The sequence below is a fragment of the Erythrolamprus reginae genome, chromosome 4, assembly GCF_031021105.1.
Source record: "Erythrolamprus reginae isolate rEryReg1 chromosome 4, rEryReg1.hap1, whole genome shotgun sequence".
In the NCBI taxonomy this organism is placed as follows: domain Eukaryota; kingdom Metazoa; phylum Chordata; class Lepidosauria; order Squamata; family Dipsadidae; genus Erythrolamprus; species Erythrolamprus reginae.
Window position 1 is genome coordinate 114,960,729 of NC_091953.1, and position 14,037 is coordinate 114,974,765.

Sequence of the window (14,037 nt, forward strand, 5' to 3'; positions counted from 1 at the left end):
GCGGGAGGGGGGGAGGAAGGAAGGGGCCGTTGCCGCGCGCCAGCCTCTCACAAATCACAAGGAGGAATTCTTCCAACTGGCATTCTGGAGACGGTTGCTAGGAGGAGGAACGCTCCGCTCGTTGCGTCACTGAAGTCGAATAGGATTGGCGGAGGGAAAAGAAGGGGCGGGGCCACCGCGACACGGAAAGCGACGTCTGGCGGTAGCAATGGTCGTAGTGGCGGAGATGCCCCGGAGCAGGGGGTCTCCAACTTTGGCAACTTTAAAACTGGTGGACTTCAACTCCCAGAATTCCTCAGCCAGCAAAGCAGAACAAAACTGGCTGAGGAATTCTGGGAGTTCAAGTCCACAAGTCTTCAAGTGGCCAAGGTTGGAGGTCTCTGCCCAGGAGGACTTCTAGTCGAACCCCGAGTTTGAGCCTTCTGGTTTGGGATCGCGAGGCTTGCTCTTTCCATCCAGTCCAAGGTCTTTTGAAACCTTGGAAGGTCCGATTCTGTCCCGCTTTAATGGCTTTAATGTCAAGCAGCGCCACTTAAACTCATGTTTGTTCCCAAATACGCATAAATTAAAAGAGCTTTTAAACATGGATTTGAATGATTCTCTTTTGGCTCGCAGAAAAGGATACTGTACTTCATTTTGGCAGAAGGTTTGCTTTGCGAACTTGTCAAAGTTCCCGAACGTTACCAGGCTAGATAATATCATAAGGGAAGTTTGGTAGAAGTGTCTTGTCCCATTCCTCTTTAGTTTATATATGTCTTGTGTGCTAGACTAAATTATTAAATTTATCATTATTATTAAATTACTAAATGGCGAGCTGGGAGAGCAAACACCACAGCCAAAAACCTGAGCTACAAATATTTTCTATTATTTCAAGGGTATTCCACCTCAGAAATCTACAGTAAGTCCATACTAAATGAACTTAATTAATAATAATAATAATAATAATAATAATAATAATAATAATAATAATAATCTGCACTTCTATTCTACTAGTTTTTCTCATCATTCCTATCACCCATTTCCTCCCATGTTGACTGTATGACTGTAACTTGTTGCTTATATCCTAAGATTTTTATTAATATTGCTTCTTCTTTGCTTATCTGACCCCTATGACAACCATTAACTGTTGTACCACATGATTCTTGACAAATGTATATTTTATTTTATGTACGCTGAGAGCATATGCACCAAGACAAATTCCTTGTGTGTCCAGTCACACTTGACCAATAAAATTCTATTCTTCTATTCTATTCTATTGTATGTTGAATGAGAGGAAAAATAATAATAATAAAAAACCTTTGGGGAAAAAGAGAAACGTCTTGAAAAGAACCCAGCAAGTCCAAGTTGCCTTTTGTGTGTGTGTGTGGGGGGGGCAACTTTGGAATTTGTTTTCCTGACATGGCGTTATTGTGCAAAAAGCCCCGATCGGCATTAACCGCTACGACTCGGGATCCAGAGAGACTGACGAGAGCAATGACGGGCTCGCGGGCGCCGTGTTGCAGAAACGGCGAAATCTCGGATCAGGACGCCTAATGGGCCTGGCGCCTCCTCGAGCCTTGCGCGCGCGCTAGAAGGCTCATCCTCGTGGACGGAATTGACGTAAGGGGGCGGAAGTGGAGCTGGGCTCCGCAGGAGGATGTCCTCGGGGGTCTCGCGGGCTGGAGGGGCTCAGCGGGGCTTGACGAAGCGAGTCCTGGTGACCGGAGGCGCCGGCTTCATGTGAGTCTCTTTGAGCGGGGCGAAAGTTTGGGGAAGGCGGCGCTTCTGCCCAAATTTCCAACCTTTTTCTTGGTTTCCAACGGGTTGTCCGAATATCCTAGTCTTTGGGAAGCCGAGAAAAAAGTTGACGCTTTTTTTCTCGGCTTCCAATAAAGGTGCTGTTTAAAGGTGCTTATTAGTTATTAGTACCAATAAAGGTATTGGAACCAGTAAAGGTACCAATAAAGATGCTTTTGGAAGGGAAGGACGAAGGGGTTTATTTTACTCTATTAAATGTGTCAATCCTAAAAATAAATTTTAAAAAAGATTGATGACGAGGCATGCAAAATTATAACATAAATGTGTAATTTGGGATTGTGTGTGTGTGTAACATTTTTGCTAATAATGAAAAGGAAGGGAGACTAGTTCTTTTTCAAGCTATTTTGCTCTCATCAACTAGCCATACCCATATACAGTGGTACCTCGAGATACGAACCTGGGCTCTTAAGTCGAGCAGCTCTTATCTCGAACGACTTTTCCCCATAGGAATTAATGTAAATAATTTTAATTGGTTCCAGCCCTCAAAAAACTCACAAAGTTAGTCTAAATTATGCAGAAAGACATGTTTTTAATGAAGAAATGTACATGTACATATAAATGAATAATGAAGTTTCTTTCACTTAACTTGTAAACTTTCTTAAACTTTTAAATTTACATATGTTCAACTTCTCTGCCACCCAATCCTGTAGGACAGAGGTCCCCAACCCTTTTTGCACCAGGGACCGGCTTTAAGCGATCAAGAGAGGAATGGGTGAATGAATGGACGGAGGGTGGGAAGGAAGGAAGGAAAGAGGGAAGGGACAGGAACAGAGGAAGGAAGCAAGGAAACTTATGAAAGGGGAGAGTAAGAGAGGAATGAGTGAAGGGAGGGAGGGAGGGAAGAAGGTGGGAAGGAGAAAGAAAAGAAGAAATAGAGGAAGGGAAGGTAAAAGAGAAAGAAAAAGAGCAAGAAAGAAAGAAAGAAAGGGGGAAGGGACAGGAACAGAGGAAGGAAGCAAGGAAACTTATGAAAGGGGAGAGTAAGAGAGGAATGAGTGAAAGGAGGGAGGGAGGGAAGAAGGTGGGAAGGAGAAAGAAAAGAAGAAATAGAGGAAGGGAAGGTAAAAGAGAGAAAGAAAAAGAGCAAGAAAGAAAGCTGCAAGCACCCCCCCGAACCCCCCAGGCCGGCTGCAACCTTTTAAAACACGCGCGCCGCTTCGCAGCTGTCTCCTGAAGCCGAACGCGGAAGTTAGCGTTTGGCTTCAGGAGACAGCTCCTTGGCGCTTGTATCTCGAATTTGGGCTTGTAAGTAGAACAAAAATATCTCTCCCCTCCCAGCTCTTATCTCGAGTTGCTCTTAAGTAGAGCAGCTCTTATGTCGGGGTTCCACTGTATATATATAATATACACTGCATATATAATATAACTGCTCAAAAAAATAAAGGGAACACTCAACACATCCTAGATCTGAATGAACGAAATATTCTCATTGAATACTGTACTTTGTTCTGTACACAGTTGAATGTGCTGATATCATGTGATTATCAATCAGTGTTGCTTCCTAAGTGGATAGTTTGATTTCACAGAAGTTTGATTTACTTAGAATTATATTGTGTTGTTTAAGTGTTCTCTTTATTTTTTGAACAGTATAATACAATACAATACAATACACTTAATGTTCTTACAGAAAAAAAGAAAATTAAATATACAAGTCAGAAACTGCTTCTGGTCTTTGTGCTTGAGAAGTGGGGGGACAAAAATGAAACTTTGTTTTTGGGGTTTTAAGGATGAGATGGGTTTGCTGTTATAAAAAAGGGCTAATTTATGCTATTGGGTAAAAGTAAAAATTTGAAATTTGATAAATCTTATAAAGGAATTGGAAGGACAAGGTCTTTTCCCTCTAATTTCCCTAAACCTTTCCCTTTTCTCTACTCTAATTCTTCCACTATTTTCCTTTATAGGAAATTTTATATTGTGAGCTAATAAAAAATAGTTTAAAAAAATATATATACGTGTGCAATATTTGTATCCAAAACCACTGTGTAAACAGAACTAGAATTGCTTCCAAGGAAGGATAGCCTCTGCTTTTGAATTCCTAAAATTGCTACACAGTTAAATTGCTTGTCAGTTCTGTCTGAACTATGTGCAAATAAAAAGAAGCTTTCCTTAATTATTGAGTTCCGGTTATAACTTCAGCCTGAATTCTCCTTTTCTTTGCTCATCTATTTTTGGCCATAACTTTTTAAAAACAAAGCCAGTAACCAGTGATTATAAGTCACCTCTTTTTTCCCCAAATTTCTTTTTATCTGCTGTAGCTAGATGCTTTTTTTAAAAAGGGGTTTCTATTTCATTCACTAGTATTCAAATTATGCATTTGAAATCCTGAAAGGGAGTTCTTTGCCTGGTGAGGCTGATTCTGTGCTTTCAAGCTGTTTGTATTCCGCTTTTTTAAAAAGCTGTTTTCTGTATTGCACATTTCCACACAGTACTCATAATTTTTTTTTTATTTAAACCACTTCCTGACAAAAGACTCCTGAAGCCCCATATTTGACACTGAAAAATAGTTGAAATCTCTCTAATAGACTATGACCTTGCATATTTAAAGATTTGCTAGTTATTTCTCTTAAAATTAGCTTTTAAAAGACAGGGTTTAAAGAACATCAAAATAAACTGTACCATTACAGGTGCTCCTTGAGATACAATAGTTCACTTAGGGACCGTTCAAAGTTACAGTGGCATTGAAAAAAGTGACTTATGACCATTTTTCACACTTATGACCATTGCAGCATACCCATTGTCATGTTATTTACATTTGGATGCTTGACAACTGCTTCACATTTATGACTGTTGCAGTGTCCCAGTATCATGTGGTCATCTTGGGCAAAGTCAGTAAGGGGCGAGTACAAGTGCACTAGAGTGCCCTCCGTCCCCTGTCCTATTGCTCTCCTATATCTCCTATTCCTTTCTTCTATTCCTATATCTCTTCTTCTATTATTCCTATATCTCTTCTTCTATTCTTTCATTGATATGTTCTATTACTATATCTTCTCTTCTATTCTTTCTTAGATATATTTTACTATGAGTATCTCCTCTTCATCATGTATTCATCATATATACCCACTAAAACACTCATTGTGTATTGGACAAAATAAATAAATAAAAATAAATAAATAATAAACATCCTGAGAAGCAAAGTCAATGGGGAAACAAGATTCACATAACTGTGTTATTAATTTAACAATTACAGAGATTCGCTTAAGTGTGACAAGAAAAATGGGTCACAATTCACTTAACAATTTTTTCACTTATCAAGAGATTATTTTTTGTGGTTGTACTTTGAGCATTACCTGTACTGTAGCGTCCTATGAGCATTTTTCAAAGTACTAAAAAATGTCCTCTTTCATTGTGGTGTATTTCTTAGTTTTTATTTTGAGGTAATTAAATATCTTAGTTTAGGCTTAAGAGAGAGAAGCAGAAAAAGATTTACAACTCCCCATCTTATTGCCAGAGCAAAAAAAAATGAGGAAATATCTTGATGTCCATGAACAAGAGTTAGAAAAAAAATATCTGAAGTCTGGTATAGGTTCATTAAGTCTTTTCCTGATATGTTTTATGCTTAAAACCTTCCACCTTGTGTTCTGCCGGCGTGTCCCAACCGCCCGTAATTACAGGGTAATTAGAAACATAAAAACATAGAAGACTGACGGCAGAAAAAGACCTCATGGTCCATCTAGTCTGCCCTTATACTATTTCCTGTATTTTATCTTACAATGGATATATGTTTATCCCAGGCATGTTTAAATTCAGTTACTGTGGATTTACCAACCACGTCTGCTGGAAGTTTTTTCCAAGGATCTACTACTCTTTCAGTAAAATAATATTTTCTCATGTTGCTTTTGATCTTTCCCCCAACTAACTTCAGATTGTGTCCCCTTGTTCTTGTGTTCACTTTCCTATTAAAAACACTTCCCTCCTGGACCTTATTTAACCCTTTAACATATTTAAATGTTTCGATCATGTCCCCCCTTTTTCTTCTGTCCTCCAGACTATACAGATTGAGTTCATTAAGTCTTTCCTGATACGTTTTATGCTTAAGACCTTCCACCATTCTTGTAGCCCATCTTTGGACCCGTTCAATTTCTGCACATTCACCATCTGTGTTTCTTTTTCTTCCAAAATTGACAGAGCTTCCCATGTGATAGTTTCCCTCGTGGAAAAGTATCCTAACTATACGATCATTAATCTGGATAAGGTAAGACCTTTGGTTTAAATTAAATGAATCACTTTTAATAATTACCCTAAAAAGAGTGTTAGACTGATAACACGGTGGGAGACAAATCTAAGCTTCTAACCTTTTCTAATGGTTGATGTGCTGATAATGATTCAAGTGGATGAACTTAGATATCTTTATAACTGAGTATATCTGTGAATTCTGCACCATACATGCAAATAAAAGAACAAACTCTGCTTCTGAATAAAAATTTGTATTCGGTTTCTAAAAACTGAGAAGGCTGCTAAAATTCATAGCAAGCCTGTTCATTTTGAATGAATTGTACAATTGAATGGCACAACCTATATGTTACATTAAAGGTGGACAAATTCTGATTTGTCTGTATTGCATCTCAAACACCTGGCATTTTAATAACACACTTTTTGTATCCGCTATATACCTTTATCCAGCAATTTGTGACAATTGTGACAGTGGGATATTAGCATTCTTGCTTGTGAAACCACTAAAAAGCTTTCTGTAAAATTTGAATTCTCAGACCAAATCATTTAGTCTGAAAAAGTCTTGCGTTTAGCAACTTCTCGTGTAAAACACTTATTTGATCACTTTCTTTCCTTTTTTTGTTTTTGTTAAGTTGGATTACTGTGCAAGCTTAACAAATCTTAAGACAGTTTCTGAGAAAGAGAACTACAAATTTGTTCAGGTAAACTAAAATTTTTGCTTTCATTGGGTTTTTAAAATCAAATGACTACAGCTTCAATTCTAGCATATTGGGTGGCTTGGCAAGACATAGTTGACTCAAATTAGACTCCAAGAGTGATCATCAGTGGTTCCTATAGGGATAGTAATTTCTGAGAGTCTCAAAGTGGGTGAGCAATGTGGTCGGGCAGTAGGAAAAGCAAGTAGGATGCTTGGCTGCATAGCTAGAGGTATAACAAGCAGGAAGAGGGAGATTGTGATCCTCTTATATAGAGCGCTGGTGATTTGGAATACTGTGTTCCGTTCTGGAGACCTCACCTACAAAAAGATATTGACAAAATTGAACGGGTCCAAAGACGGGCTACAAGAATGGTGGAAGGTCTTAAGCATAAGACGTATCAGGAAATACTTAATGAACTCAATCTGTATAGTCTGGAGGACAGAAGGAAAAGGGGGGACACGATCGAAACATTTAAATATGTTAAAGGGTTAAATAAGGTTCAGGAGGGAAGTGTTTTTAATAGGAAAGTGAACACAAGAACAAGGGGGCACAATCTGAAGTTAGTTGGGGGAAAGATCAAAAGCAACGTGAGAAAATATTATTTCACTGAAAGAGTAGTAGATTCTTGGAACAAACTTCCAGCAGACGTGGTTGATAAATCCACAGTAACTGAATTTAAACATGCCTGGGATAAACACATATCCATTGTAAGATAAAATACAGGAAATAGTATAGGGACAGACTAGATGGACCATGAGGTCTTTTTCTGCCGTCAGTCTTCTATGTTTCTATGTTCCTGATCATAGTGAAACAAGGTCTCAGGTAGGCTGCCATATTCCCAAGCACACGATCTTCAGAAGTTTTATTAACTTGAATGATTAACTTTATTGATTAATAAATTTGCAGATATCAACAATTGTATGAGATAGTTAATATAATAAATAATAATAATAATAATAATAATAATAATAATAATAATACTAGGACAGCTATACAATATAATTCTAAATGATTTGAGTAAATTTGAGAGTTGGGTTAAAAATAAAACAACAGTGAACAGGTAAAAACAAAATACGTCACCTAGAATACAAGTCAAATGTACAAAAGCAGGATGGGGGATACTGGCTTGATAATACCATTTGGGGAATAAAAATTAATTGCAAACTAAATTTGAGTCAGCAATATCATGTAGTAGCTAAAATGGCAAACACAATTTTAAGTTGTTTTTTCCAGAAGTATAATTTACAGTTCATGGAAGATAAATAGTTCGATTTTACTCTGCTGTGGTCAGACTGCACTTTGAGTACAGTGGCCAGTTCTGGACATTGTATTTTAAGTATCCCCCAAAATCGGAAACATTTCAGAAAATCATTGATTAGAATCAGTGAAATGGAAATCAAGACTTCTGATTAAAGTTCTGATTATATTTAATTTTGATAGAAGTTTGAGGAGTGAAGAGAGACCAGAATAGTGCTAATCCTAATTTAGATTCCTTGTACTAAGCAAGTTGAAATTGGTGTAAAATCTCCCCTTCCAGCTCTCTGATTTTACTGTGCAATTGTTATAAGATGAAAACTGAGATGAAAGCCTGCAATTTTCCATAAGATTATATACCAATTATATATCAAATGCTTACCATTGGAAAAAAATAACTTGCTGTTCCATGCTGATTTTATATTTCCCTTTTTCTTTATTAGGGAGACATCTGTGAACCCAATTTCATAAAAGAATTATTTGAGACTGAGAAAATTGACATAGTGTTACATTTTGCAGCTCAAACGCATGTAGGTGAGCATGGCATATCCCTGTAATTGTCACCATCTTGCAGGATTGATAAAGCGTTCTTCAATAGCTTCCAGGTTTTGTGGAAGGGACAGAGCTAATGCTTCATGTAATAAGCTACATATTATGATGTGGCTGGTGGAGATTTAAATATTTCAGTTTGCCAGTTGAACTCTGTTGAAGTGTAGATTATATAAATGAAGTTGAGCAATTTGTACGCAGTTTGTTTTGGTCATTAGAATTTTTATTTGGCATAGACTTCAATTTAAGTGTAGCAATCTTATTTTTCATGCAATTATGGTGCTACATTTACTTGAATATTTGAAAAATATTACTTTTTTAAAAATAGGGCCCTCAATTCTTTTTTTAAAAAAGTTTTTTTATTTTTCTCCACATTAAAAACATAGATAACAATATACATACCTTCAATGCTGTTCCATATGCTTAAACCATCTCTTATAAACACTAATAATATAAGGGTCCTCAATTATTATGGTTATGGGAAGGGAATTAAATATGTACCAATTCATAAAAGGAAATTTTTTTGAAAGGAACACGGCTGCATCTGGTACAGACATTGCAACTTTTAAGATTAATACGCTTATTTCTGCATAAGATTCTGCCCTGCAATAATAATTTTAAATACAGTGATCCCTCGATTATTGCGAGGGTTCCGTTCCAAGACCCCTCGCGATAATCGATTTTTTGCGATATAGTGGTGTGGAAGTAAAAACACCATCTGCGCATGCGCGCCCTTTTTTTCCATGGCTGCGCATGCGCAGATGGTGTTTTTACTTCCGCACCTGGGAAGACCCAGGGAAGGTTCCTTCCGCCGCCCAGCAGCTGATCTGCTCGGCAGCGCCGCAGCAGCGAGGAGCCGAAGATCGGGGTTTCCCCTTTGCGTGGGCGGCGGGGAAGACCCAGGGAAGGTTCGTTTGGCCGCCCAGCAGCTGATCTGCTCGGCAGCGCCGCAGCAGCGAGGAGCCGAAGATCCGGGTTTCCCCGCCGCCCACGCAAAGGGGAAACCCGGATCTTCGGCTCCTCGCTGCTGTGGCGCTGCCGAGCAGATCAGCTGCTGGGCGGCCAAAGGAACCTTCCCTGGGTCTTCCCCGCCGCCCACGCGCCGCTCGAGAGCAAGAGGGGGAGAGATAGAGAAAGAGAGAGAAGGAAAGAAAGAGATGAGAGAGGGAGGAAGAGAGTGTGAGAGAGGAAGAAGCAAGATAGAGAAAGAGAGAGAGAAAGAAAGATGAGAAAGGAAGAGAGTGACGTCATTGGGTGGGAAAATATTTTTAATTAATATTTTTTGAAAAATCGCGATATAGCGTTTCGCGAAGATCGAGATCGCGAAAATCGAGGGATCACTGTATATGTTTTTTCTGTTTGTCTGACAATAGATTTTAGAATAACTAGCTATTCGAGTTAAAGTGTTATATGTTTATTTAAAATATTTATATCTAGCTTTTTAATTTTTAAAAAACCATAACAGTATCTTCTGAACATAAGGACAAAATATTTAAAGTGTAATAATGCTATTATGCATAAGCTCCACTTATCTAGACTTCCAGTGTGCTCTTAACATATGAGTCTGAGGCATTATCTAGGATTTTTTTGCCCAAAGTTGGGAGGTTTATGAACCTCTCTGTTCACAAAGAAAGATAAATACTCTTTCTTTGCTTTATGCTTCTATGGGCTGTCAGGTTGCAACTTTAACATTTTTAGAAGCATTTTGTTGTTTGATGTTTGGGGAATAAAGAACATATTTTTCTATCAGAGCATTCTGTTAAGGATTGTAATTGTTTTCAGTTGTCAAAGTGACACCCTCTTTATTCTTTTACACTGAAAATGTAGATCTTTCATATTGGCACAAACTTGAGTTCAACTATGTTAATGTTTATGGAACATATATTCTGCTTCGGGCTGCTTATAAGGCTAATGTGGAAAAGTTTGTATATGTCAGCACTGATGAAGTTTATGGAGGAAGCTGTGACAAGGTAAGCTATTACAGTGATCCCTTGATTTTTGTGGGAGTTGCGTTCCCAGACTGCCCGCGAAAGTCGAATTTCTGCGAAGTAGAGATGCAGAAGTAAAAACAGAATTTTTGGCTATGGACAGCCAAAAACTACCCCCGCGCACCTTTTTCCAAGGCCGCGCAAGGAGCTGGGCTTGAAGTTGGGGGCGGGGAGCGACGAAAGTGCGGAGGCCGGAAAAGATTGTTTTGAATGTCGGCCGCCCCCCCAGCGCCTCCAGCCCCCTCGCCGTTACCCCCCACCTGCCCGATCCACCCCTCACCAGCTTTCTTGGGGCACGGGTCCTCCTGCAGCAGCGCTGGCGGCTACGGCTTCTCGTCCTCCTCATTCGGCCGCTAGCCGCTCTGAGCGCTTTGAGAATGCCCGCCCCACCTCTCTCGCAGTCCCTTAGCTGAGAGCGCTTTCATCCCAGCTGTCAGCGAGGGGGCTGCAGGAGAGGCGGGGCAGGCGTTCTCACAGAGAGAAAGCAACAGACAGAGCGAGATAGAAAGGAGAGAGGGAGAGAGAGGGGGGGAGAGTGGAAGGTAGAGAGAGAGAAATGATAGAAAAAAGGGGAGAAAAAAGAGAAATGAGAAAATGATTGAAGCTGAGAATGACAGGAAAGAGAGAGAAAGAGAGAGAAAGAGAGAGAAAGAGAGAGAAGTGACTTAGGGTGATGACGTATGACGTCATCGGGTGGGAAAAACCGTGGTATAGAAAAAGTTTGAAGTTTGCGAAGTTTGAACCCGCGAAAATTGAGGGATCACTGTATACAGTGATCTCTCGATTAGCGCGGGGGTTACGTTCCAAGACCTCCCGCGCTAACCGATTTCCGCGTTATACTGGATGCGGAAGTAAAAACCACCATCTGCGCATGTGCGCCATTTTTCATGGCCGCACATGCGCAGATGGTGGAGTTTGCGTGTGGGCGGCGGGGAAGACCAAGGGAAGGTTCCTTCAGCCGCCCAACAGCTGATCTGCTCCGCAGCGCGGAAGCAGCGAGGAGCCGAAGATGGGGTTTCCCCGTTGCCACGCTGCGGAGCGGATCAGGTGTTGGGCGGCTGAAGGAACCTTCCCTTGGTCTTCCCGCCGCCCAGGCAAAGGGGAAACCCCAAGATCACTTCGCCTCCTTCGCTGCAATACGGCAAGCGGCAAGCGATCTTGGGGTTTCCCCTTTGCCTGGGCGGCGCTGGGGCCATGCGGAGCCGCTCATCTAGGGGGGCGTGGACCGGCAAGGTGCCCTCCGCTCTCTCTCTTTCTCTCCCTGTTACCGGTGTGGTATAAGAGAGAGAAAGAAAGAGAAAGGAGGGCGACTTGCCAGTCCACGCCCCCCTGGATGAGCGGCCCCGCATGGCCCCAGCGCCGGACTCCGTTGCCGAATGCCGAAACCGGAAGGGGCGAGGTGGGGGGGGGAGAACGGGAGGCTCAGCATTCCGTCAGTCGCAGCGCTGGCTGTCAACTTTTCTTTTTAGCACTGGGGAGGCAAGTCAGCTCCTGCCCAGTTTTAAAAAGAAAAGTTGACAGCCAGCGCTGCGGCTGACGGAATGCTGAGCTTCCCGTTCTCTCTCCGCCCCCTCGCCCCTTCGCCCCCCTGTGTTCCTAGGAGAAGTGCTGGTGAGGAGCAGAAGGTCTGTCTTGCCTCAATCCCCAGCACTTCTCCTAGGAACACAGGGAGGCGAAGGGGCGAGGGGGGGGGAGAGAAAACGGGAGGCTCAGGAAGGGAGCTCGGGAAGGAGCCCACGGTCAGTCGGCTGCGGGCGGGAGGAAGGCGATTGTTCCGCTGCCGCCAGCATGGCCTGGCTGGCAGCGGAAGATGTAACAGAGCCCACGGGGGATTCGCCTTCCTCCCACCCGCAGCCGAGACTGATCGTGGGCTCCTTCGCAACCTCGGAGAGCTTCCAGGGCATGAAAGCTCACGAAAACCAGGAAGCTCTCCGAGGTTGCGAAGGAGCCCATGATCTGTCTCGGCTGCGGGTGGGAGGAAGGCGAATCCCCCGTGGGCTCCGTTACATCTTCCGCTGCCAGCCAGGCCATGCTGGCGGCAGCGGAACAATCGCCTTCCTCCCGCCCGCAGTCGACTGACCGTGGGCTCCTTCCCGAGCTCCCTTCCTGAGCCTCCCGTTTTCTCTCCCCCCCCCTCGCCCCTTCGCCTCCCTGTGTTCCTAGGAGAAGTGCTGGGGATTGAGGCAAGACAGACCTTCTGCTCCTCACCAGCACTTCTCCTAGGAACACAGGGGGGCGAAGGGGCGAGGGGGCGGAGAGAGAACGGGAAGCTCAGCATTCCGTCAGCCGCAGCGCTGGCTGTCAACTTTTCTTTTTAAAACTGGGCAGGAGCTGACTTGCCTCCCCAGTGCTAAAAAGAAAAGTTGACAGCCAGCGCTGCGACTGACGGAATGCTGAGCCTCCCGTTCTCCCCCCCCACCTCGCCCCTTCCGGTTTCGGCGTTCGGCAACGGAGTCCGGCGCTGGGGCCATGCGGGGCCGCTCATCCAGGGGGGCGTGGACTGGCAAGTCGCCCTCCTTTCTCTTTCTTTCTCTCTCTTATACCACACCGGTAACAGGGAGAGAAAGAGAGAGAGCGGAGGGCACCTTGCCGGTCCACGTTCCCTGCCGGCCCGATTGAGCGGCCGGCGGTCTCCATTCAGGGAACAGAATGGAGCCTTCCGCGGCGGGGCTGGTAAGGGGGGGAGCCGAGGGGGGAGCCGAGCCCAGCCCCGTGGCATTCGCTTTCCTCCCGCCCGCAGTTGACGTCCACCCCCTCCTCGGTGTCCCCGGCACCCAGCGTCCCCACGCCGCCTCCACCTCCCGGTAATGCGCCCGACCTCTGCCTCTCTCTTTCTCTCTCATATACCACGCCGGCAACAGGGAGAGAAAGAGAGAGAGAACTAGCGTGGACTTATTTTTTATTTTTTAATATTTTATTTTTTTAATTAATATTTTTTGAAAAACCGCGTTGCAGCGTTTCGCGCTAATCGAGACCGTGCTAATCGAGGGATCACTGTAGGTTGAAATTTCTTGCCTTTCTCCCCCACTGTGTGGGTCTGACTGGTATTACAGCTCCAAACTCTTATAAAGAAACTATATCAATATTTTAAATCCTTATATTGTTTTCTGTTAAAAAAGGATTCTAATTTGTAATTTGATGTACAAGTAAGCAGAACAAATCATGAGTACAGGTGGTCCCGAGGTTACGACAGAATTTGCATCACTGTTGTAATGTCAGGACCATATCAGTTAGCAAAAGCAGTTCTGGCCATTGTTAAGTGTGGGTCATTAGGCAAGGATCTCACATGATTGTGATTTCCAGCTAGCGTCTCCATTGATTTTGCTTGTGAGAAACTGGCGGGGAACATCAGAAATCACAATCCTGTAACTGTGGTCAGAATGGTGGTCAGAACTCTCAGGACTGGTCATCAGTACCATTTTTTCACCACTGCAACTTTGAATGGTTGGTGAATGAACGGTCATAACCTGAGGACTACCTGTATATATATATTGCAACTGGATTCGTAATACTTGCTGCCAGTATTGGAGTTACTTGTACTAGTTACCGTATTTTTCAGAGTATATGATGCACCTATTTAC

General features: G+C 42.8%; 1 protein-coding gene across 2 annotated transcripts in view; it reads left to right on the forward strand.

Annotated features, from left to right (window-relative positions):
* Positions 1-1,495: 1,495 nt before the first annotated feature.
* Positions 1,496-14,037, forward strand: part of TGDS (TDP-glucose 4,6-dehydratase) — a 35,225-nt gene continuing 22,683 nt past the window's right edge. The window contains exons 1-5 of one of the 2 annotated variants that reach the window (XM_070751299.1): positions 1,496-1,719; positions 5,923-5,989; positions 6,600-6,668; positions 8,363-8,453; positions 10,296-10,438. In XM_070751299.1, coding sequence (XP_070607400.1) covers positions 1,637-1,719; positions 5,923-5,989; positions 6,600-6,668; positions 8,363-8,453; positions 10,296-10,438 — 453 coding nt within the window. In that variant the 5' untranslated portion in view covers positions 1,496-1,636. The remainder of the gene's footprint in view (positions 1,720-5,922; positions 5,990-6,599; positions 6,669-8,362; positions 8,454-10,295; positions 10,439-14,037) is intronic. The other variant, XM_070751298.1, reaches the window with a different exon arrangement.